The 25,697-nt window shown below is 43.1% G+C and overlaps 1 protein-coding gene across 3 annotated transcripts in view; it reads right to left on the bottom strand.

Annotated features, from left to right (window-relative positions):
* Nucleotides 1-25,697, bottom strand: part of ATXN7L1 (ataxin 7 like 1) — a 234,773-nt gene that overhangs the window by 44,159 nt on the left and 164,917 nt on the right. For all 3 annotated transcript variants that reach the window (XM_069765083.1, XM_069765084.1, XM_069765085.1), the window contains 2 exons: nucleotides 14,146-14,402; nucleotides 10,789-10,874 (listed from right to left, as the gene is read on the bottom strand). In XM_069765083.1, the coding sequence (XP_069621184.1) occupies nucleotides 10,789-10,874; nucleotides 14,146-14,402 (343 nt within the window). The remainder of the gene's footprint in view (nucleotides 1-10,788; nucleotides 10,875-14,145; nucleotides 14,403-25,697) is intronic.

Below are 25,697 nucleotides of genomic sequence, written 5' to 3'. Positions count from 1 at the left end.
TTTAGAAATAAACAAAACATATTGACCTAAATTTACCATTATTATAAAGTATAATGTGTCATGAAAAAAGTCTCAAAATAACAGGGATTTGTTGAAGCTTTCCAGAGTTATTACTACTTAAAGTGAAGGTACCGCGTTTGCAGATCATTAATACATCAATGTAATGTAGCATAACATGCTGTTATAACCAAGATTTGATTGCATTTCAAACATATTTTGTGCGTTATAGGAGTTTTAGGCTATGTGCACACTTTGTGGATTAGGTTTAGGAATTTTTCGTGCAAATTCTGCATCTCTTGGCAGAAAACGCAGGTGCAGATTTGTCGCGTTTTTGTGCAGATTTCCTGCGGATTTCCTGTGGATTTTTTGAGGATTTACTGCACTTTTTACCCCTGCGGATTTCTATAATGGAATGGGTACAAAAACGCTGAAGATCCGCAAAAAAGTTGCGGAATTTTCCGCACCATTAGCACAGCTATTTTTTTTCTCATTGATTTACAATGTACTGTAAATCACTTGCAGATCTGCACTGCAAAAAATGCTGCGGATCCGCAGGAAATCCGCAACGTGTGCACATACCCTAAGGGTACCGTCACACAGTGCAATTTTGATCGCTACGACGGCACGATTCGTGACGTTCGAGCGATATAGTTACGAGATCGCAGTGTCTGACACGCTCCTGCGATCAGGGACCCCGCTGAGAATCGTACGTCGTAGCAGATCGTTTGAAACTTTCTTTCGTCGTCTAGTGTCCCGCTGTGGCGGCATGATTGCATGGTGTAACATATATCGTATACGATGTGCGCATAGTAACCAACGGCTTCTACATCGCACATACGTCATGAAATTATCGCTCCAGCGTCGTAGATTGCAAAGTGTGACAGCAGTCTACGACGCTGGAGCGATATTGTTACGACGCTGGAGCGTCACGGATCGTACCGTCGTAGCGATGAAAATTGCACTGTGTGACGGTACCCTCAAGAAGGCACTGGAGGCTGACATCTTGCTTTCACAGCAGCAGCACAAACACTATCAGTGTCAAAATACAGCACCCCATGGTCATAGGAGATAACAGACCGAGATAACAGAACGCCTCTGACCCTATCTAATGTAATGGGGCAGCCACTGCTGTGAACTGGGCACACCTGTGGGCTGCACAATTCACAGTATTGGGAGTGTTGTGCTGCCATTTTTATGGAGCCCTAGGCTGTCGATTTGTCTCCTATCATTAGGATATGCTAACAGAAGCAGTACTGCTTCAAAACAGATCCTAGATTGAGAGGAGTAAATTGTGGGAGAAAAGCTCGGGGAGTATCAGAGACTGCAAAGACATCAAGGAGGAACAGTGTAGGATCAGAATTATCCCAGCAGGAGCTGTCAGCAAGAGCTGTGACTCATCCCTCAGATAAGCTACAGAGCTGCAGGTCTGCAGTGAACTTGTGGAGGGGGTGAGATACAGTCATGGTCAAAAGTATTGACACCCCTGCAATTCTGTCAGATAATACTCATTTTCTTCCTGAAAATGATTGCAAACACAAATTCTTTGGTATTATTATCTTCATTTAATTTGTCTTAAATGAAAAAACACAAAAGATAATGAAGCAAAAAGCAAAACATTGATCATTTCACACAAAACTCCAAAAATGGGCCAGACAAAAGTATTGGCACCCTCAGCCTAAAGGTACCGTCACACTTAGCGACGCTGCAGCGATACCGACAACGATCCGGATCGCTGCAGCGTCGCTGTTTGGTCGCTGGAGAGCTGTCACACAGACCGCTCTCCAGCGACCAACGATGCCGGTAACCAGGGTAAACATCGGGTAACTAAGCGCAGGGCCGCGCTTAGTAACCCGATGTTTACCCTGGTTACCATCCTAAAAGTAAAAAAAACAAACACCACATACTTACCTAACGCTGTCTGTCCTCCAGCGCTGTGCTCTGCACTCCTCCTGTACTGTCTGTGTGAGCACAGCGGACGGAAAGCAGAGCGGTGACGTCACCGCTCTGCTTTCCGGCTGACCGACGCTCACAGTCAGTACAGGAGGAGTGCAGAGCACAGCGCCGGGGACAGACAGCGGTAGGTAAGTATGTGGTGTTTGTTTTTTTTTACTTTTAGGATGGTAACCAGGGTAAACATCGGGTTACTAAGCGCGGCCCTGCGCTTAGTTACCCGATGTTTACCCTGGTTACCAGTGAAGACATCGCTGAATCGGTGTCACACACGCCGATTCAGCGATGTCTGCGGGGAGTCCAGCGACCAAATAAAGTTCTGGACTTTCTTCCCCGACCAGCGACAGCACAGCAGGGGCCTGATCGCTGCTGCCTGTCACACTGGACGATATCGCTAGCGAGGACGCTGCAACGTCACGGATCGCTAGCGATATCGTCTAGTGTGACGGTACCTTAATACTTGGTTGTACAACCTTTAGCCAAAATAACTGCGACCAACCGCTTCCGGTAACCATCAATGAGTTTCTTACAATGCTCTGCTGAAATTTTAGACCATTCTTCTTTGGCAAACTGCTCCAGGTCCCTGATATTTGAACGGTGCCTTCTCCAAACTGCCATTTTTAGATCTCTCCACAGGTGTTCTATGGGATTCAGGTCTGGACTCATTGCTGGCAACCTTAGATGTCTCCAGTGCTTTCTCTCAAACCATTTTCTAGTGCTTTTTGAAGTGTGTTTTGGGTCACTGTCCTGCTGGAAGACCCATGACCTCTGAGGGAGACCCAGCTTTCTCACACTGGGCCCTACATTATGCTGCACAATTTGTTGGTAGTCTTCAGACTTCATAATGCCATGCACACTGTCAAGCAGTCCAGTGCCAGAGGCAGCAAAGCAACCCCAAAACATCAGGGAACCTCCGCCATGTTTGACTGTAGGGACCGTGTTCTTTTCTTTGAATGCCTCTTCTTTTCTCCTGTAAACTCTATGTTGATGCCTTTGCCCAAAAAGCTCTACTTTTGTCTCATCTGACCAGAGAACATTCTTCCAAAACGTCTTAGGCTTTTTCAGGTAAGTTTTGGCAAACTCCAGCCTGGCTTTTTTATGTCTCGGGGTAAGAAGTGGGGTCTTCCTGGGTCTCCTACCATACAGTCCCTTTTCATTCAGACGCCATCGGATAGTACGGGTTGACACTGTTGTACCCTCAGACTGCAGGGCAGCTTGAACTTGTTTGGATGTTAGTCGAGGTTCTTTATCCAACATCCGCACAATCTTGCGTTGAAATCTCTTGTCAATTTTTCTTTTCTGTCCACATCTAGGGAGGTTAGCCACAGTGCCATGGGTTTTAAACTTCTTGATGACACTGCGCACGGTAGACACAGGAACATTCAGGTCTTTGGAGATGGACTTATAGCCTTGAGATTGCTCATGCTTCCTCACAACTTGGTTTCTCAAGTCCTCAGACAGTTCTTTGGTCTTCTTTCTTTTCTCCATGCTCAATGTGGTACACACAAGGACACAGGACAGAGGTTGAGTCAACTTTAATCCATGTCAACTGGCTGCAAGTGTGATTTAGTTATTGCCAACACCTGTTAGGTGCCACAGGTAAGTTACAGGTGCTGTTAATTACAGAAATTAGAGAAGCATCACATGATTTTTCGAACAATGCCAATACTTTTGTCCACCCCCTTTTTTATGTTTGGTGTGGAATTATATCCAATTTGGCTTTAGGACAATTCTTTTTGTGTTTTTTTCATTCAAGACAAATTAAATGAAGATAATACCTAATAATGTGTGTGTGCAATCATTTTCAGGAAGAAAATGAGTATTATCTGACAGAATTGCAGGGGTGTCAATACTTTTGGCCATGACTGTACATGTAGTCTGGGTGAGAGAGACATATGAAGACTGATGGGAGAGAGAGACACATTAACTGATGATAGCAAATCACAGGGCAGTCACTCACAAAATGGCGCTGCCCTGTGATGCCACTCTTCATTCTGCCCCAGGGATACTAGACCACCCAAAAGGGGAGGGAAATGGTGATGTCAGCAGTTACTGCTCCAATTTTCCAGCTGACAGTAAAGCTGTTAAGTCTTAGGCTAGGGTCACATTGCGTTAGTGCAATCCGTTTAGCGCTAGCGCGTTGCGCTAACGCAATGTTTTTAATGGGGCCGCGTCCCGGGGTCGCGGTAACGTCCCCGCTCTCGCAGACCCCCGATCTGCGAGAGCGGGGAACGGACCGCGGGCGCGCCTCGGACGCTGCAAGCAGTGTCCGCGGCGCGCCAGGAAACACCGGCGCGTCGCTAGCGCGTGCAAAACATGGCACGCGCTAGTGCTGCGTGTTCCCATTGCCGTGAATGGGCGTGCTAACGGACGCGTTGCACGGCGTTAATTTCGCAATGGGAACCAAGCCTTACTATAGCTGCTTGAGGTCTAAAACGGAAAATGCTCCCCCTAGTGGTAATTATATATATTTGTTGTTTAAGTGTTTTTATTGAGCTTTTTTAACACATGACAACCATACTTTGTGTAATATTGTTATAAGCTTCATCAAAAGTAACATATAGGGAAAGTAAGGGGGGGGGGAGTGGGAGGGGGTGGAAAGGGAGGGGGGAAAGTAAAGGGGAATAATTATAAGTATAATTAATTATAATAATCATATATATTTGTAAGAAAATATATACCATATTTTCCGGCGTATAAGACGACTTTTTAACCCCTGAAAATCGTCTTAAAAGTCAGGGGTCGTCTTATACGCCGGATACGGCGTGTGCAGGGAGCGGTCCTGAATGGTTCCCAGGGTCTGAGGAGAGGAGACTCTCCTTCAGGCCCTGGGATCCATATTCATGTTAAAAAAAATAAATAAAAAATATGGATATACTTACCCTCCGACGGCCCCCGGCTCTCAGCGGTGCAAGCGGCGGCCTCCGTTCCCAAAGATGCATTGCGCAAAGGACGGAAATGACGTCATCACCAACCCTTCGCGCAATGCATCCTTGGGAACGGAGGCCGCCGCTTGCACCGCTGAGAGCCGGGGGCCGTCGGACGGTAGGTATACCCATATTTTTTATTTTTATTCTTTTTTTTTTACATGAATATGGATCCCAGGGTCTGAAGGAGAGTCTCCACTCCTCCAGACCCTGGGAACCATCTGGACCGCACACGCCGTATAAGACGACTGGGCGTATAAGTTAACCCCCGTCTTATATGGCGAGTATATCCCAAACTCCATATTTTATATGGAAAAGTTGGGGGTCGTCTTATACACCAGAAACACGTAAGCTACTTACCGGTAGCGGTGTTTTTCAGGAGCCCATGACAGCACCACGAGAGAGGGGATCCGCCCTTCAGGGACAGGAAACCTACAGACATAAAAGGGCGGCACCTCTCTCCCGCATCAGTTGCTTTACAGAGCATGAGAGGACCTCCCTGGTTAGTAGCACATAAACAATTTAAAATATGGTACAATTCACCCTGTGAGTAAACTTAGTACTTAAAGGAAAAAAGGAAGTGTTGACCCACATGAGAAAAAAAGGCTAGGGAATAAGGGTGCTGTCATTTGCTCCTGAAAAACACCGCTACCGGTAAGTAGCTTACGTATTTATTCAGTCGCCATGACAGCACCACTTTCAGAGAAGTAAAAGAGACTAGGGAGGGACAACTGCCTCAAGCATCCTTCTCTCAAACGTGAGATCGGAGGAGCTACCCAGATCTAGTCTATAGTGTTTAAGGAAAGTAGATGGAGAAGACCATGTGGCCGCCTTACAAATGTCTTCAATCGACACCTCTGATCTCTCCGCCCAGGAAGTAGCCATGGCTCAAGTGGAGTGAACTTTTATACCTTCCGGGATCTGCATGCCACCTGCTGAATAAGCTAAAGAAATTGCCTCCCTGATCCATCTAAGCTAGTGTGTTTTTGGACACTCTAAGCCCCTTTCTAACTCCCTGAAAGGATACAAATAGGGAATTATCTTTCTTCCAAGAGCTAGTAGCTGAAATATATCTAAGAAGACACCTTTTTACATCTAGAGAATGGAATTTTTGTTCTTTATCATTGGTGGGATTAGGACAGAACGAAGGTAGAACAACTTCCTGCAACCTATGACATTTTGAAGCTACTTTTGGAAGCTAAAGAGGATCAGTTTTCAAAATGACTATCTTCTCTAAACTGCATGCATGGAGGTTGGCTAGACAGGGCTTGTAGATCGCTAACCCTTCTTACGGATCTGAGCGCGACTAAAAGGGCCGTTTTAAAAGATAGGATTTTAATTCGGACAGTGTCGATAGGCTCGAATGGCGCTTCCATTAGAGCTGAGAGCACAAACTTTAGGTCCCATAGAACCAATTTTTGCCTAATGACTGGCCTGGACCTAGTTGCAGCCTTGAATAACCTAGCTATCCAGTGATTGCTGGCTAAATTACAATTGTACAGTGCCCCTAGAGCCGACATTTGGACCCTGAGGGTGCTTGTAGCTAAACCCATTTCTAATCCCTTCTGTAAGAATTCCCAAAAAATTTTGACACAGACTTTTTGGCCAATATGTGCCCTGAGACCTCTAAGATTTTCTTCCAAATTCTAACATAAATGTTTGTTGTAGGCACCTTTCTACTCTTTATTAATGTGTTTACTAGGTCTCGAGAAAACCCTTTCGCCTTTAGTAATGACCTCTCAAATTCCACGCCGCTAGATGTAAATTGGCGACTCGTGGATGGAGAATTGGGCCCTGGGAGAGGAGATCTGGTATTTCTGGGAGAAGCCATGGCTGGGAAATTGACATCTTCCTCAGCCAAGGAAATCATGATCTTCTGGGCCAGAACGGGGCTACCATAGTTACCCAAGCCCTGTCTTCCTCAGAACTATCGGAATTAAGTTTAGAGGGGGAAAGGCATAAGCGAGATTGAAGTGCCACGTGATTAGGAGAGCGTCCACCGCATATGGGTTTTCCCTGGGGTTTAAGGAGCAGAATCGATGTAGCTTTGTTTTCCTTGTTTGCGAAAAGGTCTATGTCTGGGCACCCCTATAATTGTACGATCTGGTTCAAGATGGTCTGATTCAGTGTCCAATCTCCCTGTCCGAGTTTGTTGCGGCTTAGGTAGTCGGAAAAATCTGACATGTCTACCCTGTAGGGGTATAAGGAAATTCCTTAAGGTGCGTTCTACCGATAATAATTCTTTTAGGTTGGACAATGAATTCTGCTCGGATTGAGACCACAGTCCCTGGACGCAACTATTCTCCATGTGTGCCCCCCATCCCCTGGGACTAGCATCTGTAGTTACTATTCTGGATACATTATTTGTCCAGGGAACACCTCTATGTAGATTTGGTATGTGTGTCCACCAATGTAAAGATTGTATAGATTCAGTGGATAGTGAAAATTTACTGTCAAGATGGCCTCTCAGGTGACGGGTGTTACGAAATACGTCCCACTGTAGTGTTCTGGTGTGATATTGAGCCCAGAGAACCGCCGGGATACATGATCTGAGTGATCCTAACAGTGACATTGCCCCTCTTACAGAGACTAATGGATTATTAATCACTCTGGTTGCCAGCCGTTGGATACTATCCACTTTTGCATCTGGAAGACTACATTCCTGCCCGCTAGAGTCTATGACAAGACCCAGAAACTCCTGTACCTTAGAGGGTTGTAAACGAGATTTTTTATGATTAATGATCCAACCAAAATTCTGCAATACTGATGTCACCTTCCCCAATTGGTCGGTGCAATGTGATTCAGAATGTCCCACAATTAATAAGTCATCTAAGTAGGGAATTCATGAAGGTGTGCCATGACCTCTACCATTATCTTAGTGAATACACGGGGTGCGACCGCGACTCCAAAGGGAAGAGCTCGGTATTGAAAATGCTCTACCGTATCATTAATTGAAACTGCCACTCTAAGAAATTGTTGGTGTTCTGCATGTATTGGGACATGATAATAGGTGTCTTTCAAATCTAAGACAACCATGAAGCAATTGTTAAACATAAGTTTTATTGCCGTCTTTACAGATTCCATTTTGAAGGAGGGAACCAGTATAAACCTATTTAGGCCCTTTATTAGAAAGAGGGGGGAATAAAACCCCTTACCTCTCTGTACTGTGGGCACTTTAATCAGCACTCCTTTTTGTTGAAGTTCCTGGACTTCCGACTCTAGTGCCAACTGTTCTGTAGAAGAAGAGCGGATGGGTGTTAGACAAAATCTGTTTTGAGGAATCTTTTGGAACTCGAACTTTAGACCAGTTGCAATAATACTGAGGACCCACGGGCTATTGGAAATTTTCAACCAGGCAGGGTAGAAGGCTGAAAGTCTGCCCCCCACCTGGTCCAGCAGTCATTGAGGCTTTTTATAGTCCCGAGAGGTGTTAAACATATATCCTCTACCTCTTTTCCTGTTACCATCATATCTGGATCTATCTCTATTTGATCTTTTGCGGTTAAACCATCCTCTATTGTAATCCCGTCTGTATGAGGGTCTTCCTAGGAAGAGGAATCGTTTTTTATTATCGCCCGCTTTTTCTAACAGTTCATCAAGTACTGGCCCAAACAAGTGCGCCCCCTCACAGGGAATGCCACATAGCTTTGATCTGGCCTGCAAATCTCCTGGCCAACACTTTATTCATAAAGCCCTGCAGACTGCATTAGAAAGGGCTGAAGATCTGGCTGCCAATTTTACAGAATCTGCCGAGGCGTCTCAAAGAAAAGCTGCTGCCTCCTGAATTATAGGAAGGGAGGATAGGATCTCACTTCTAGGGACTTTATTTTTGAGTTAATCCTCTAGGCGGTCAAGCCACACCATTAGTGACCATGCTGTACAAGTAGCCGCAATTACTGGTCTCAGAGATCCTGCCGCCGTTTCCCAGGCACCCTTAAGAAAAACATCAGCCTTTCTGTCTAATGGGTCTTTTAGATTCCCTAAATCCTCAAATGGAAGCGAGGTCCTTTTGCACGCCTTGGCTTCTGCCGCGCCTAGATTCGGGGCTTCATCCCATGAGAATGATGCTTCTTCCTCGAATGGATACCTCCTCTTAAATGCTGGTGGGAGCGATCCTTTCCTCTTAGGCTTCTTCCATTCCCTTGTAATTAACGCGTTTATCTTATCAATCACCGGGAAAGATCTACAGGATTTTTTATCTAACCCTTTAAACATTATGTCCTGCATGGACCACTCTGACTGTGGCTCCTCAATTCCCATAGTGTTGTTTACTGCTTTAACAAGATGATTAGCTCTATCTAGTGGTAGACAGGACTGACTCGACTCAGCGTCCATGGATGAAGAGGAAGATGGAAAGTAATCTGAGCTTAATTCACCCGAGTCTGAACCAAAATCTGAAACGGAGGATGATTTTTTTTCCCCTTTTAAAATCTGTCTTCTGGGATATGGATTTAATAGAACCCCTGATTTCTTGTCTAACCATATCCCTTAAGGTGGCAGTAAGGTCAGGGGCCTCCTCCTCTATTAAGTGTTGTATACAAGGTTTGCACAACCTTTTCTCATGACCATCTGGGAGCGGTTCCCCACACTCGGCACACTCCCTGTGTTTGGCTTTAGTGGAACATTTTCTCCCCTAATAAGGAGAGAGGGAACATAAGGAGGAACAGAAGATCACGAAGTGAACTTTCACGTAGATCACTTACCCAGATGCGTAGTGAATGGTACCGTAGCTAGTGGGGGGTCCTTCCTTGCCGGCGATGCTTTACGGCTTGAGGACTTTGTTGGTCTCGACTTCTGAATACTCTTAACTCCACCAGCGTGACTACTGCCACTAGATTGTCGCTGTGAGATAGCATGGGTCTCTTCTACGGGCTGAGGCTGCTGCCGCTTCTCCGGCTGCGGTGCTTCTTGCTCCGGCGACTCCATTGGTCTGAGACATCAAGCAGCCCCCATACACCTCTTAAATATACCTCCAACGGTACCGCCCCCGGATGGGGGTCAGCAGGATTTCCATGTGTCCTGCCCGGCACCATGCTGAAGACTGGCCACCCCCTCCCAAGGCCGCGCCCTCGGCTGACAATAGGGCCTCCCAAGGCCCGGCCGCACTTCCGTTCTCACCGCCTATCACGTCCGGCCTCGGATCTTTAGGGAGACGCCACCAGCAGGTGCGGCTCTACCGCGAATGCCCAGCCGCGTCATCAGGCTGCACCGCTGGTCACCTCATCAAGAATACCCCATCCGGTTGCGACGAGCCCATGCACCGCTGAACATGCCAGCCGCCGCCCTGATCAATGCGCACACCTCACCAGGACGCGACCAGCCCCGGAAGGCCCCGCCAGGCATGGCCCCAGAAGCAGGCACCATATACTTACCAGGTACCTTCGGCGACGGGTCACTAAGAAAAAAGCCCCTCTAAAGGCTGCTTCTCTCTGCCGACACCTGACACAAGCAGTTCCCCTGCTGTGTGGTGCTTCCGGCATCCTGGACAGTCCGAGGTAGGGGACCCCCGCTACCTGAATCGGCCTGCCAGGACTGGGTAGTCTTCTTTTCTTCGAACTTCTTCATAAGGCCTGTCTGAAGAGGTTCGCCTGTCAGGGACAGGAAACCAACTGGTGTGGGAGAGAGGTGTCGCCCTTTTAGGTCTGTAGGTTTCCTGTCCCTGAAGGGTGGATCTCATCTCTCGTGGTGCTGTCATGGCGATTGAATAAAATATGGTAATATTTTTCATATAGAAATGTTTGCAAAAGTGCAAACATTGCATTAATACACTTTAATTATGATTTTATGCTTAATTTCACAAAAAAGCAAACTACAAGAATACTGGTAAAGTGACACTGGTCAGATTTTAGAAATTTGGCCCCGTCACTAAGGGGTTAAACACAGTGTTTGTGTATGCTAATAGAAAATGTACCTTGCATGTGAGGGATCTTGTGCAGGGCTTCTTTGTCTCAGGATCCAGCACTCCACAGTGCTTATTTGGGTCAAATTCTCTCTCCGCTTGAAAAAAGACAAATTATATGTTTACAATGCTGATCCAAATGCGATAAAAAAAACCAGTATATTATTACATTACATTTTTCTGTCAGATCACATAAAACATACCAATTTTTCAATTAGAATTTTTTTATTGCTTCTGGTTCTAGATATTGCTGTTACATACTAGGAATGATATCTTCTGGAATTCACTTGCTCAGAACAAAAACCTAACGTGTTCAATGTTGGTTGGTCGCACATGCTCAATGCTGGTTGGTCGCACATGCTCAATGCTGGTTTGTCGCACATGCTCAATGCTGGTTGGTCGCATATGCTCAATGCTGGTTTGTCGCACATGCTCAATGCTGGTTGGTCACACATACTCAATGCTGGTTGGTCGCACATGCTCAATCCAACTTGCTCACGGCTGAGTATTCTCATCACTTGCTCTGCCGGTCATAACAACTGGGGCGCTAGAAATGTCTTCTCCAAACAACACTGCACATATGTGAGAGAATCAAACAATCCCATTGAGCAGAAAAATAAGTCTGCAACCAGAATATCTAGATACAAGAGCATAAAAAATATTTTTGAATTACTGAGATTTTTTTCACGACATGTAACAGAAATGTAATAGTTAATCATAGGACTTTATCAAGCCTGGCATTTATTTTGCTGGTCTTAATTAAAAAAACAAAAACAAAAAAAACACTTAAATGTGCTAAATTTATTAGCAGGTGGATCACTGGGCTGTCCATTTTCCAGAAAACGAATGTCCCAAATCTGGAATAGATTTCAGATATAACTTATGTCAATTTTCTGGCTTAAATAAAAATAAATGTGTCGTGCCTGAGGTTGCCCACTCATCAAATGCAATGCATTTTTTCACCAATGTGGCTGATCAAGAAACTGCAACTTTTAAGCTGCCGTCACACTAGCAGTATTTGGTCAGTATTTTCCATCAGTATTTATAAGCCAAAACCAGGAGTGGAACAATTAGAGGAAAAGTATAACAGAAACATATTCACCACTTCTGCATTTATCACCCACTCCTGGTTTTGGCTTACAAATACTGATGTTAAATACTGACCAAATACTGATAGTGTGACGGCAGCCTTAGGGTAAGTGCACACGATGCAGATTTAGTGCAGAATTAGTGCAGATCTGCAGCAGATTGTTCTGCTGCAGAAACGCTGCAGATCTGCACTGTGATTTCCAGTACAATGTAAATCAATGTGGAAAAAAAAAACTGTGCACATGGTGCAGAAAAATCCGTGCAGAAACGCTGCAGATTTCAAAGAAGTACATGTCACTTCTTTGTGCGTTTCTGCAGCGTTTCTGCACCCCTCCATTAATAGAAATCCGCAGTGACAAAAACTGCACAAAATCCGCATCAATTCCGCACATAAAACGCACCTGCGGATTCTGCCAGGAGATGCAGATTTAGTGCAGAAGATTATGCACCACATTTCCTACATGTGCACTGTTGTGAATTCTGTGGTCAAGCTCCCTCCTGTGGTCATGAGTGGTACTTCGGCTGGTTCTGTCTATGAGCTTCCTCTGGTGGATGTGAGTGGGGCTGCGGCTTCTGAGTTTCCTTCCTCAGGTGACGAGGTTAAGTCGTTAGGTGCTGCTCTATTTAACTCCACCTAGTTCTTTGTTCCTTGCCTCCAGTCAATGTTCCAATATTGGTCTTGCTCTCTCCTGGATCGTTCTTGTGGCCTGCCTGCCCTGCATAAGCTAAGTTTTGCTTGTGTTACTTTTGTTTGCTATTTTTTCTGTCCAGCTTGCTATATTGGTTTTTCTTGCTTGCTGGAAGCTCTGAGACGCAGAGGGAGCACCTCCGTACCGTTAGTCGGTGCGGAGGGTCTTTTTGCGCCCTCTGCGTGGTTGTTTGTAGGTTTTTGTGCTGACCGCAAAGCTATCTTTCCTATCCTCGGTCTATTCAGTAAGTCAGGCCTCACTTTGCTAAAATCTATTTCATCTCTGTGTTTGTATTTTCATCTTTACTCACAGTCATTATATGTGGGGGGCTACCTTTTCCTTTGGGGAATTTCTCTGAGGCAAGGTAGGCTTATTTTTCTATCTTCAGGGCTAGCTAGTTTCTCAGGCTGTGCCCGAGGCGCCTAGGTCTGGTCAGGAGCGCTCCACGGCTACCTCTAGTGTGGTGTGATAGGATTAGGGATTGCGGTCAGCAGAGTTCCCACATCTCAGAGCTCGTCCTATGTTATTAGTAACTATCAGGTCACTTTGTGTGCTCTTAACCACTAGGTCCATTGTGGTTCTGAATCACCAGTTCATAACAGTGCACATAGCCTTAAAGTCAGGAAACTGGGATACTGAGTATGATACATTTCCCTCCTCTGCCCACCTATGTAACTTGTTGAACTCACTTATCCATGCCATTTATATGGATTATACATTATGTGGTACACATTAATAACAATTTTGTACTTTTGTATAGCCATAATGATGGTTTCTACTTGCCTAACATACTTTTCCAATAAATGCCTTTTTGTGTATGTAATATAGATATTATTATGCCATATTCAATACGGAGATGCATTAAAAATGAAAATCTCTCTCCTAAAATTTTCTTTTGTAAAGATTTTAGGGTCCTTCACGGTTGCATAGGTAAGTAGTAAAGGTATGTTCACACTTTGAAGATTCAACGTTGATTTCAGGGTCGATTCTGCACCGAAATCAAGACAAGATTTTCAGCGCACATGAAACTGATTTTTGCAACACAATTCAAATGCACCAAAAAAAGTGGAAAGAAATCAGTGATAAAAAATTATACTGCTTTGGGGGGTCTTTACAGAAAAGCCCATGGCTTTGCCCCATACCGACTGGGCCCCATTAAATTCCACAATTATGTGTATGAATTCACAGCACATACAACAAAATATACTCTTACATCTTGAAGTGTAGGCTTTGCTTCAGCTACCAGAATTTATCAGACAGTTCCTAAGTCCCCAACACTTTAATGGATCATTGTCCTTCCTTTGATTTATAAATCACAAGACAATGTTGTTAGGGTCTCTATTTGTGGTATATTATTATTATTATGGGAAATTTATTTTGACATATTATGCTCCCAATGACACCAGTCAAAATAGAAGAGCGTCCTGTAAATCCTTACCTATCCACATGTTGAAGCTTTTTTTTAACCACATCACATCAGATAAATACTTGTATATCAAGTCTTGTCTTTACTGCTCCAGTTAGACGGTACATCATACATAAATCACAGATATATGAGGAAGACTATCTGATATATCTGGGCTTCACTCACCACAAATTCTTTTGTAAGGCTTGTTACTGTTTTTGGTGCCATTTTGATGCTTTTTGTCTACAGATGATATTCCTTTGCCATTGAGGATCTTTTCTGGTGAAGGGGGTACGGGCTTCGGTACCACAGACTGTTTTGATAGGGAGGATGCTGAAGATGCTGCTGAAGAGGAGTTTGTAGTGGAATTCATTTTAACATTGGCACCATCTGCTTTCACAAGATTTGGGATTTTCTCGAGGCTCACTACAGGAACAGGACCGCTGGAAAACAAAATCACTCACATAATACACAGGTCCGATCTGATTCGCATCTCATAGTTCCACTATCTAGAAACATCTAAGTACCGTACTTTTATATTAAGAAAATGGAACACTTATTGGAACAAAAGGGAGTGGGGTTGTCTTCTACACACCAGCAGCACTAGAATATGTTTCCAGGTAGAGTCATAAGGACATTACACTGAGGCGTAGTAGGAAGTTTAGAACTGAAAAAGACAGTTGAGGCTCCTAACAGTCAACTACATAAACTCCAGGTGCTCCCACAACCTCATGATACAAAACCACAGAGTGAGCTGGCAAACACAAGACACAAACACTGTGGAGCAACAAGATAATTCCCACTAAAGGGATAAGAACAATATGCATATTTTATACACTTTCTCTATACGTAAACCAGAAAATTAGAATATATCATAATTCACTATGTGAATCATGCCTTTTGTATACCATGATCATTTTCGATGAAAGTATGTTCTTACAGGAATTCTTGAAGATTTCCTTCACAAAGTGGCAATACATCCATATTTCCTAAATATGTAACACACAAACTTCAGTGCATCAGCATCTACACATGAGACTGTTGCCAAGATATAAAATCGAGAACTTCAAAATCTCCACACAGTATTAAAGGGAATCTGTCCACAGATTTTTTGCTATGTAACCTGAAGACAGCATGCTGTAGGGGTGAGAAAACAGATTTCAGGGATGTCTCTCTTATGAAGCTCCATGGTGTTGTTTACTGCCAATGATTGTTTTAGCACCAAGAGCTTGTCATTCAACACAGCAGCCCCCCCTGGTCTGACTCCGCCCAATCCTGTGATTAGCAGCTCACTGATGTTGGCAGGGTTAGCTTTCTCAGCTCTGCTTCACCACAAATCTAAAAACCGATCGTGTCAGAAAGGCTGCACCCAAGAATCTAAGTGACACATCGTTGGATTCAGGGCCTCTTTTCCTACATCATGCTGCTCTCAGGTGAGGTAGCAAAAACCTGATGATGGATTCCCTTTAAAAAACAACTGATGGGTTCATGTGTTTTACATCTTGCAATCAAAGGTATACAGCTGTAGAAAAATTTGTTAATAGGCTCTCTCCTTGAGTGTAAGGTAAGGTCTCATTCTCACTTTAGTATTTTATCAGCATTCTTTATCTGGGAAAGATGTGAATTCAAGAAAGATCACGACGTGTTTCCATTAACCTGTTTTTTTTTTTTTTTTTTCATTTAAGCTCTAATTTTGTTTTGTTAAAACCAAAATGATTTGAAAATACTGATCAGACAAATAATAAAGATGAAGATTTGGCTGCAGATTGTTGTAATAATACTATGGGCTTCAGACTGTGAATTTAGATCATAGCTTCACTGTATTCATAGGATAGTGGAAGGATAATCTACACTGTACCCGGGTAGCTAAAGTTGGCAGGCCCAATAAGTAGAGTGTGATCTGTGTAGCCACATTACAGATTACCCTGTTACATGTACTGCAATGTGATCAGGTACAGTAGGAAGTGCCAAACCCATTATTAACAAATTTGGCTTTCATGTTACCAGGCAATTCTAAAACAAAAACACAGCAAAGATCATAAGGCAGGTGACCTGGAGGACCATATATCAGAAAACTATTCAGTGTAAGAAAAATAATTCACAGGGAAAACTAAATTTCTACACACATGTAACTGCAATTTAGCAGGTTTGTATGATCAAAAAGAAAAAACAAGAAAATAAATGTAAGATGACCGATCCTCATATCTGCAGCTATTACAATATTTTAATTTAAAAAAATGTTATAAAAGAAATGCATTTAATCTACTGAATATTTATTTAAAGGGATTGTCTTGTACAAATCGGTAAGTCTGCAGTCACACTGTGCTGTGGGCATTCGAAGGTTTCTGACTTGGGACCAGAGGGTAGGTATGTGCGGTATATACTTCCGGCCAGGGCCCGTCTAGTGGTTGAGGCGTCACGCCTTACACTTATATTGAGAGAGGCAGCATCCTGTTTAGTGATGCAGTCGTGGACGACTAGCGGGTGCGGACTTGCTCCGTACACGTTTATGGGAGGGAGGCCATGACCACTGGTCGGGAGTATGAATAACGCATACATACCCTCCAGTCCCAGGTCAGAAACCAGAGATCACAAGTCCAAAAGAGGAAATGCCATTGGCACTTTCTATTACTATATACCCAGTGCATGTTTATTGCTGTCTATACAGCAATCGGGAAGGCAAAGACAGTAATAAATCACCTCTGCTTTCTCTATGGGGAGTTTTGCTGTAGACCTAAGACTAACATCCTCAATAATTCGAACCTCCCACTCCCATACTTTTCATGTGCTGTGAAAATTCTTTGGAATGCACTACCCAGAACAATTTGATTAATTCCCAGTACACACAATTTTAACCCCTTTGCAACACTGGGCGTAATAAGCCCACGTCGGACTCCCTCCCTTTGATGTGGGCTCCGGCGCTAAACTCACGTTTCCCTGCACATATCAGCTGTTTCGAATAGCTGACATGTGCCTCTAACAGCCGCAGGTGGAATCGCAATCCACCCGCGGCTGTTAACTTGTTAAATGCTGCTGTCAATCTCTGACAGCAGCATTTAACTCATGCTTCCGGGATGAGATTGGGAAATCGCGCCCATCGGTGACCCTGTCAAGTGATCGCTGGTCACCAATGGGTTGGCATGACAATCAGAGGTCTCCAGCGGTGGTCAGCGATCATAGCAAGTGACAACTGCAGCTTCTATATACAAAAAAAGGTTGCACTCTATGATGCTAAAGCATGTCAATTTGGAATATGTGAAATTTGAATAGCAATACGGCTTTGGTAGAAAATATGAGACGCTTAGCATAAACTTTGGCCAAATATTATGTACCCATCAACCATCGTCAAGGTGGTCTCAGCCTGATGTGTCCCTGACCTGTGTGAATACCTCTCTAAGGCTGATGACTGAATTCCTGGGTGAATGTGGACACCTCTGTCAGCAATGCCTGTATTTCTGGGTAAGTAGGGACCTGCTGTAATTAAAATCACCACCTGGTGGAGGGCGGAGTGCTCGGTCAGTAAGCTAACATTACAAAAGACAAAAAACTGACTGGCTCATCCAGACTAGTGTGAATAGGTGCATACCAGGAGGAGCTACCTCCTAATACAATATACAAAAAAGGTTGCACTCTATGATGCTAAAGAATCTTCTAGTCTCCCATAGAGAATATTGAAGCATGCAAAAAGTAAAAAAAAAAAAAAAAAAGTTTAAAAAAAATATAAAAGTTCAAATCACCCCCAATTTTCCCATGCAAATTAAAATAATAAAAAAAATCAAACATACACATATTTGGTATCGCCGTGTTCAGAAACACTCGATCAATATAAAAAAATAATTAACCTGATACGCTAAACGGAGTAACGAGAAAAAAGTAAAAACACCAGAATTATGTTTTTCTGGTCGCCGCGACATTGCAATAAAATGCAATAACAGTCAATCAAAAGATCGTATCTACACCAAAATGGCATTGATAAAAACTTCAGCTTGGCATGCACCCAGCCCCAAATCACAAAAAATGGAGACGCTACAGGCCTCAGAAAATGGCGCCTTTTTTTCAACCAAAGTTTGGATTTTTTTTTCACCACTTAAAAAGAACATAGACATGTTTAGTGTCTATGAACTCATAATGACCTGGAGAATCAAAATGGCAAGTCAGTTTTAGCATTTAGTGAACATGGTAAAACAAACAAACAAACAAAAAAAAACACAACGGAATTGCACTTTTTTTTTTTCAATTTCACCGCACTTGGTATTTTTTTCCTGTTTTCCAGTACACGATATGTTAAAACCAATGGGGTCAAAAGTGCATCTTGTCCCGCAAAAAGCAAGCCCTCACATGGCCATAAAAAACCTATGGCTCTGGGAAGAAAAGGAGCAAAAAATGAAAATGCAAAAACAGCCCGGGGGTTAAAGGGAACCTGTCACCCCCAAAATCGAAGGTGAGCTAAGCCCACCAGCATCAGGGGCTTATCTACAGCATTCTGGAATGCTGTAGACAAGCCCCCGATGTATCCTGAAAGATGAGAAAAAGAGGATAGATTATACTCACCCGGGGGCGGTCCCGGTCCGGTTCTGGTCCGATGGCCGTCGCGGTCCGGTCCAGCGCCTCCCACCTTCATAGAATGATGTCCTCTTCTTGTATTCATGCTGCGGCTCCGGCGTACTTTGTCTGCCTTGTTGTGGGCAGAGCAAAGTACTGCAGTGCACAGGGCCTCTCTGACCTTTCCCGACACCTGCGCACTGCAGTACTTTGCTCTGCCCTCAACAGGGCAGACAAAGTACGCCTGCGCCGGAGCTGCAGCATGAATACCAGCATTATTCCAGAATGCTGTAGATAAGCCCCTGATGCTGGTGGGCTTAGCTCACCATCGATTTTGGGGGTGACAGGTTCCCTTTAAGGCTGGCTTAAAAACCACAATTCTCTATACGGGCCTATCGCCTCACCTCACTTATCAAGCTATCCTCGCTTTGCCCAAAAAACATTTTCTTCGAAATCGGAACGCTCGCAGCACCTGCTCACACACCCTCCACGCACTTAACAGGCCTCTGTGTCTTAACTTGCACACATACTGGCTGGTTAACGGTTCATGCAACAGTATGTGAATACCCTATTATATTGATGGCTGTACCATACAGTACAAGCATTTTTTTTTACCTGTTTTGTCTCCCCTATTTCCTCATAGACCAAGCTTGCGAGCAGGGCCCTCACTCCTTTTGGTATCTGAGTTATGTGTTATTCTGTAATGTCTTTGTCGTCTGTACAAGTCCCCTATAAAATGTAAAGTGCTGCGGAATATGTTGGTGCTAATGAAATAAAAATTATTATTATTATTACTAGCGTTGCCCGGGCATAGTAACTAACGGTGGTTCGTTATAACAAATTATAATGATTATCCTCCATCCCATAGTCCCATGCCCATCGTACATATCCTCCATCCCATAGTCCCGTGCCCATATACCCATCATACACATCCTCCATCCCATAGTCCCGTGCCCATATACACATCATACACATCCTCCCATTCCATAGTCCCATGCCCATATACCCATCCTACACATCCTCCATCCCATAGTCCCGTGCCCATATACCAATCACACATCCTTCATCCCATAGTTCCGTGCCCATATACCCATATGACATCTTCGCCATGGCAACCATTCTGACATCATCATCGCCATGGCAACTTATTATGAAATCATTGTCACCATGGCAACCATTATGACATAACCATCACCATTACAACCTATTATGACATCATCACCATAGCAACTATTATGACATCACCGTCACCATTGCAACCTATTATGACAGCATCGTCGCCATGGCAACCATTGACATCTTTGGCATGGCAACCTTTATGATATCATAATGGCAACCATTATGACATCATAGTTGATACACACACACACACTTGTTTTTATTATTATTATTTTGCATACCGGCAAGGGGAAGTTCCTAGTTTTGGAAGAAATCCAAGACAACTCTGAAGGCATCACAAACTGCAATTGCTAATATGGCAAAGACAGACTACTACTTGAGTATTTTATCCATTGGAGATTTATGGAAGATTTAGCACTACAAAACCACAGTACTAATTAAAAAAAACTACAACAATGTCAACTTATGTTCTGAAGAGACTAAAATTAAGAAAGCTTATAAAAAAACACAACAAGAAAACATGCTATACTTGGCGCAAGCCAAAACACTGCACACCACACCATACGCACCATAAGGCATGGCAATGTACTGTATCATGCTTTGGGGATGCTTTTCTACAGCAGGCCCTGGAAGGTAAAAGGTAAAATAAATGCAGTAAAATACACGTAAATCCTGAAGGAAAACCGGCTGCAGTACACACCAGGACTGCAAGTGAGATTTTCCAGCCAGATAAGACACCTCCTCCAATTAAAGCTAAACCTTCACAAAAAGTGTTTGAAACAACATCAATGTCCTAAAGTAACCAAGTCGAAGATCAGAATTCATGACTGGAATTAAAAATTTATCAAAAGACTAACCGTTACTTCCAAATCTTCGCTTTTCCCTATTTTCTAGAGCAGTAATGCAATTCAAATTTCATATATTTCATGTTTACATGCTATAGCGCTACAGAGTGCAACTTTATTAGTGATCTATAAAGATGGCTACTCTTCGTATGCCCCTGTTCAGACCAGCATTCTGTTTAGAACGGATGGTCAGTCTGATATTTGTATACATAGGCCCTCTGACGAGCACGTCACCCATAAGCCTGGGCGGTTTTAATTATAGCAGGATTCTACCTACCCATATAAATGTAGGCCATCAGCCGAAGAGAGGAATCATGTTAGGGTAGGTCCCCAGCAAAAGAATATCATCTTGTCATTGGCTTCTGGGCATACATGAATTGGCCACTTTATGCACTAAGTATCTTCAGTTTTTCCTATTTTCAAGCAGTAATGGAATAAGCAATTTCATATATTTCATGTTTACATGGTATAGCACTACAGAGTGCAACTTTATTGGACTTAAATTGCTTTAACCCCTTTACCCCCAAGGGTGGTTTGAACGTTATGGACCGGGCCAATTTTTACAATTCTGAACACTGTCCCTTTATGAGGTTATAAGTCTGGAACGCTTCAACGGATCCCGGTGATTCTGACATTGTTTTCTCGTGACATATTGTACTTCATGATAGTGGTAAAATTTCTTTGATATTACCTGCGTTTATTTGTGAAAAAAAACGGAAATTTGGCGAAAATTTAGAAAATTTTGCAATTTTCCAACTTTGAATTTTTATGCAATTAAATCACAGAGATATGTCACACAAAATACTTAATAAGTAACATTTCCCACATGTCTACTTTACATCAGCACAATTTTGGAACCAAAATTTTTTTTTGTTAGGGAGTTATAAGGGTTAAAAGTTGACCAGCAATTTCTCATTTTTACAACACCATTTTTTTTTTTAGGGACCACATCTCATTTGAAGTCATTTTGAGGGGTCTATATGATAGAAAATACCTAAGTGTGACACCATTCTAAAAACTGCACCCCTCAAGGTGCTCAAAACCACATTCAAGAAGTTTATTAACCCTTCAGGTGTTTCACAGGAATTTTTGGAATGTTTAAATAAAAATGAACATTTAACTTTTTTCACAAAAAATTTACTTCAGCTCCAATTTGTTTTATTTTACCAAGGGTAACAGGATAAAATGGACCCCAAAAGTTGTTGTACAATTTGTCCTGAGTACACCGATACACCCATATGTGGGGGTAAACCACTGTTTGGGCGCATCACAGAGCTCGGAAGCGAAGGAGCGCCGTTTGACTTTTCAATGCAAAATTGGCTGGAATTGAGATGGGACACCATGTTGCGTTTGGAGAGCCCCTGATGTGCCTAAACATTCAAACCCCCCACAAGTGACACCATTTTGGAAAGTAGACCCCATAAGGAACTTATCTAGAGGTGTGGTGAGCACTTTGGCCCATCAAGTGCTTCACAGAAGTTTATAATGCAAAACCATAAAAATAAAAAATCATTTTTTCACAAAAATTATATTTTCGCCCCCAATTTTTTATTTTCCCAAGGGTAAGAGAAGAAATTGGACCCCAAAAGTTGTTGTCCAATTTGTCCTGAGTACGCCGATACCCCATATGTGGGGGTAAACCACTGTTTGGGTGCATGGGAATGCTCGGAAGGGAAGGAGCGCCGTTTGACTTTTCAATGCAAAATGGACAGGAATTGAGATGGGACGCCATGTTGCATTTGGAGAGCCACTGATGTGCCTAAACATTGAACCCCCCCACAAGTGACACCATTTTGGAAAGTATATGTGATATTTGCGCTAAGTTCACCTATATGAAGCCATAAATAGTTATTTATGGTTTCATATAGGTGAACTTAGTGCAAATATCACATATAGTTTTCTTTGATTAACCACTTCTGGGACGATTGGGAGTGATTTCGTCCATATATTTGCTGCTTATTCACCTGGAGCAACTAAGCAGCGCCGTATGGTTCATTTTTAGACATTTTGGAAAGTAGATCCCCTAAGGAACTTATCTAGATATGTGGTGAGCACTTTGACCCACCAAGGGCTTCACAGAAGTTTATAATGCAGAGTCGTAAAAATAAAACAAAAACTTTTTCCCACAAAAATTATTTTTAGCCCCCAGTTTTGTATTTTCCCGAGGGTAACAGGAGAAATTGGACCCCAAAAGTTGTTGTCCAATTTGTCCTGAGTACGCTGATACCCCATATGTGGGGGGAACCACTGTTTTAGCGCATGGGAGGGCTCGGAAGGAAAGGAGCGCCATTTGGAATGCAGACTTAGATGGAATGGTCTGCAGGCATCACATTGCGTTTGCAGAGCCCCTAATGTACCTAAACATTGAAACCCCCCACAAGTGACACCATTTTGGAAAGTAGACCCCTAAGGAACTTATCTAGATGTGTTATGAGAGCTTTGAACCCCCAAGTGTTTCACTACAGTTTATAACGCAGAGCCGTGCAATTAAAAAATATTTTTTTTTCCACAAAAATTATTTTTTAGCCCCCAGTTTTGTATTTTTCCAAGGGTAACAGGAGAAATTGGACCCTAAATATTGTTGTCCAATTTGTCCTGAGTACGCCGATACCCCATATGTTGGGGTAAACCCCTGTTTGGGCACACGGGAGAGCTTGGAATGGAAGGAGCACTGTTTTACTTTTTCAACGCAGAATTGGCTGGAATTGAGATCGGACGCCATGTCGCGTTTGGAGAGCCTCTGATGTGCCTAAACAGTGGAAACCCCCAATTCTAACTGAAAACCTAATCCAAACACACCCCTAACCCTAATCACACCCCTAACCCTGACACACCCCTAACTCTAATCCAAACCCTAATCCCAACCGTAAATGTAATCCAAACCCTAACCCTAACTTTATCCCCAACCCCAACCCTAACTTTAGCCCCAACCCCAACTGTAGCCTTAACCCTAGCCCCAACCCTAGCCCTAACCCTAATGGGAAAATGGAAATAAGTACATTTTTTTAATTTTTCCCTAACTAAGGGGGTGATGAAGGGGGGGGTTTGATTTACTTTTATAGTGGGTTTTTTTTTGCGGATATTTATGATTGGCAGCCGTCACACACTGAAAGACGCTTTTTATTGCAAAAAATATTTTTTGCGTTACCACATTTTGAGAGCTATAATTTTTCCATATTTGAGTCCACAGAGTGATGTGAGGTCTTGTTTTTTGCGGGACGAGTTGACGTTTTTATTGGTAACATTTTCAGGCACGTGAAATTTTTTGATCGGTTTTTATTCAGATTTTTGTGAGGCAGAATGACCAAAAACCAGCTATTCATGAATTTCTTTTGGGGGAGGCGTTTATACCGTTTCGCGTTTGGTAAAATGGATAAAGCAGTTTGATTCTTCGGGTCAGTACGTTTACAGCGATACCTCATTTATATCATGTTTTGGCGCTTTTATACGATAAAAACTATTTTATAGAAAAAAGAATTATTTTTGCATCGCTTTATTCTGAGGACTATAACTTTTATTTTTTTGCTGATGATGCTGTATGGCGGCTCGTTTTTTGCGGGACAAGATGACGTACCATGGTACCATGGTTATTTAGATCTGTCTTTTTGATCGCGTGTTATTCCACTTTTTGTTCGGCGGTATGATAATAAAGCGTTGTTTTTTGCCTTTTTTTCTTTTCTTACGGTGTTTACTAAAGGGGTTAACTAGTGGGACAGTTTTATAGGTTGGGTCGTTACGGACGCGGCGATACTAAATATGTAAATATGAATTTAAATTTTTTTTTTTTTTTTTTTTTTTTACACATGTGGAATTTTTTTTTTTTATTATTTTTTTTTTAACTTTTTTACTTTGTCCCAGGGGGGACATCACAGATCGCTGATCTGACAGTTTGCACAGCACTCTGTCAGATCAGTGATCTGACTTACAGCACTGCAGGCTTACCAAGCGCCTGCTCTGAGCAGGCACTTGGTAAGGACCCGGATGCCGCGGCCATTTTGGATCTGGGCCTGCTGCAGGGAGGAGAGGCAAGAGACCCTCGCAGCAACGCGATCACATCGCGTTGCTGCGGGGGTCTCAGGGTAGCCCGCAGGGAGCCCCCTCCCTGCGCGATGCTTCCCTATACCGCCGGCACACCGCGATCATGTTTGATCGCGGTGTGACGGGGGTTAATGTGCCGGGGGCAGTCCGTGACCGCTCCTGGCACATAGTGCCGGATGTCAGCTGCGATAGGCCGTGAGCGCGGCCGATCTCGCTAGACGTACTATTCCGTCCTTGGGAAGTGAGGCCCACCCCACATGGACGGAATAGTACGTCCAATGGCAGAAAGGGGTTGAAGTCTTAACATTCACAAATATTGAAAAGAAAAATAAATCCGATTTTTACAAAAAAAAAAAAAAAAACTAGGGAAAGCAACAACTATAAAGAAACTACTGTAGACTGAAATTACATTCACAGATCACCATTAGTTTCTTCCTTATATAGGTCTAAGTATTCATGCAACACAACAGAAGGTTGACCTTTTTCAGATAACCCTTCTAAAATATTTTTTACATTATGTTTAATTTGGAATTAACAGTCGAGCCAAAAACGCTCCCAGCCCTGTCCATGATGAGTACTGAAACAGGGAAAATTCATCATCATTTTGTTACTGAGGAATGAAATAATGTTCAGACTAGACTGACTTCTTCACAAGCTTCAGAAGTAACTTTTTGTTTTGGAGACGCCATGCGTTTCCTCAACATATAGTAAAAGGCCACTTTTTTAGAGACAGAGTGCCCTGTATAGCAATTGAGACACTAGTCTCCAGCTTGCTACATAAAATCAAGGGAGAATAGTTTAAACTAATTACTTTTCAGTGAAAACCCACATTACAATGGGAAAATCAAGCAATGTGAGGACTTTGAACTAGACATTGTCATTATTGTTGAACTAGCCGTTGCCAACCTTGTGGGTATATAAGAGACAGGAAACAATCCAGCAGCTGTCGGCTGTACACTATAGCTGAAAACATGCTGCATCAGCCATGATCAGTGTTGTCACCGATTATGGTCATTTAACCCCTTAAATGATGCTTACAATTGCGACTGTAGCACCTAGATCAGGGTTTCCCAAACTCCAGTCCTCATGAACCCCAGAGCCCTTGTTTTCAGGATTTCCATAGTGTTGCACAGGTGAGAGAATTCCTGATGCCTTGATGATACTTCCACCATCTGTGCAACACTAATGAAATCT

This window comes from Ranitomeya imitator, chromosome 4 (genome assembly GCF_032444005.1).
Source record: "Ranitomeya imitator isolate aRanImi1 chromosome 4, aRanImi1.pri, whole genome shotgun sequence".
Taxonomy (NCBI): Eukaryota; Metazoa; Chordata; class Amphibia; order Anura; family Dendrobatidae; genus Ranitomeya; species Ranitomeya imitator.
This window is presented reverse-complemented; position numbering and strand designations above follow the sequence as displayed.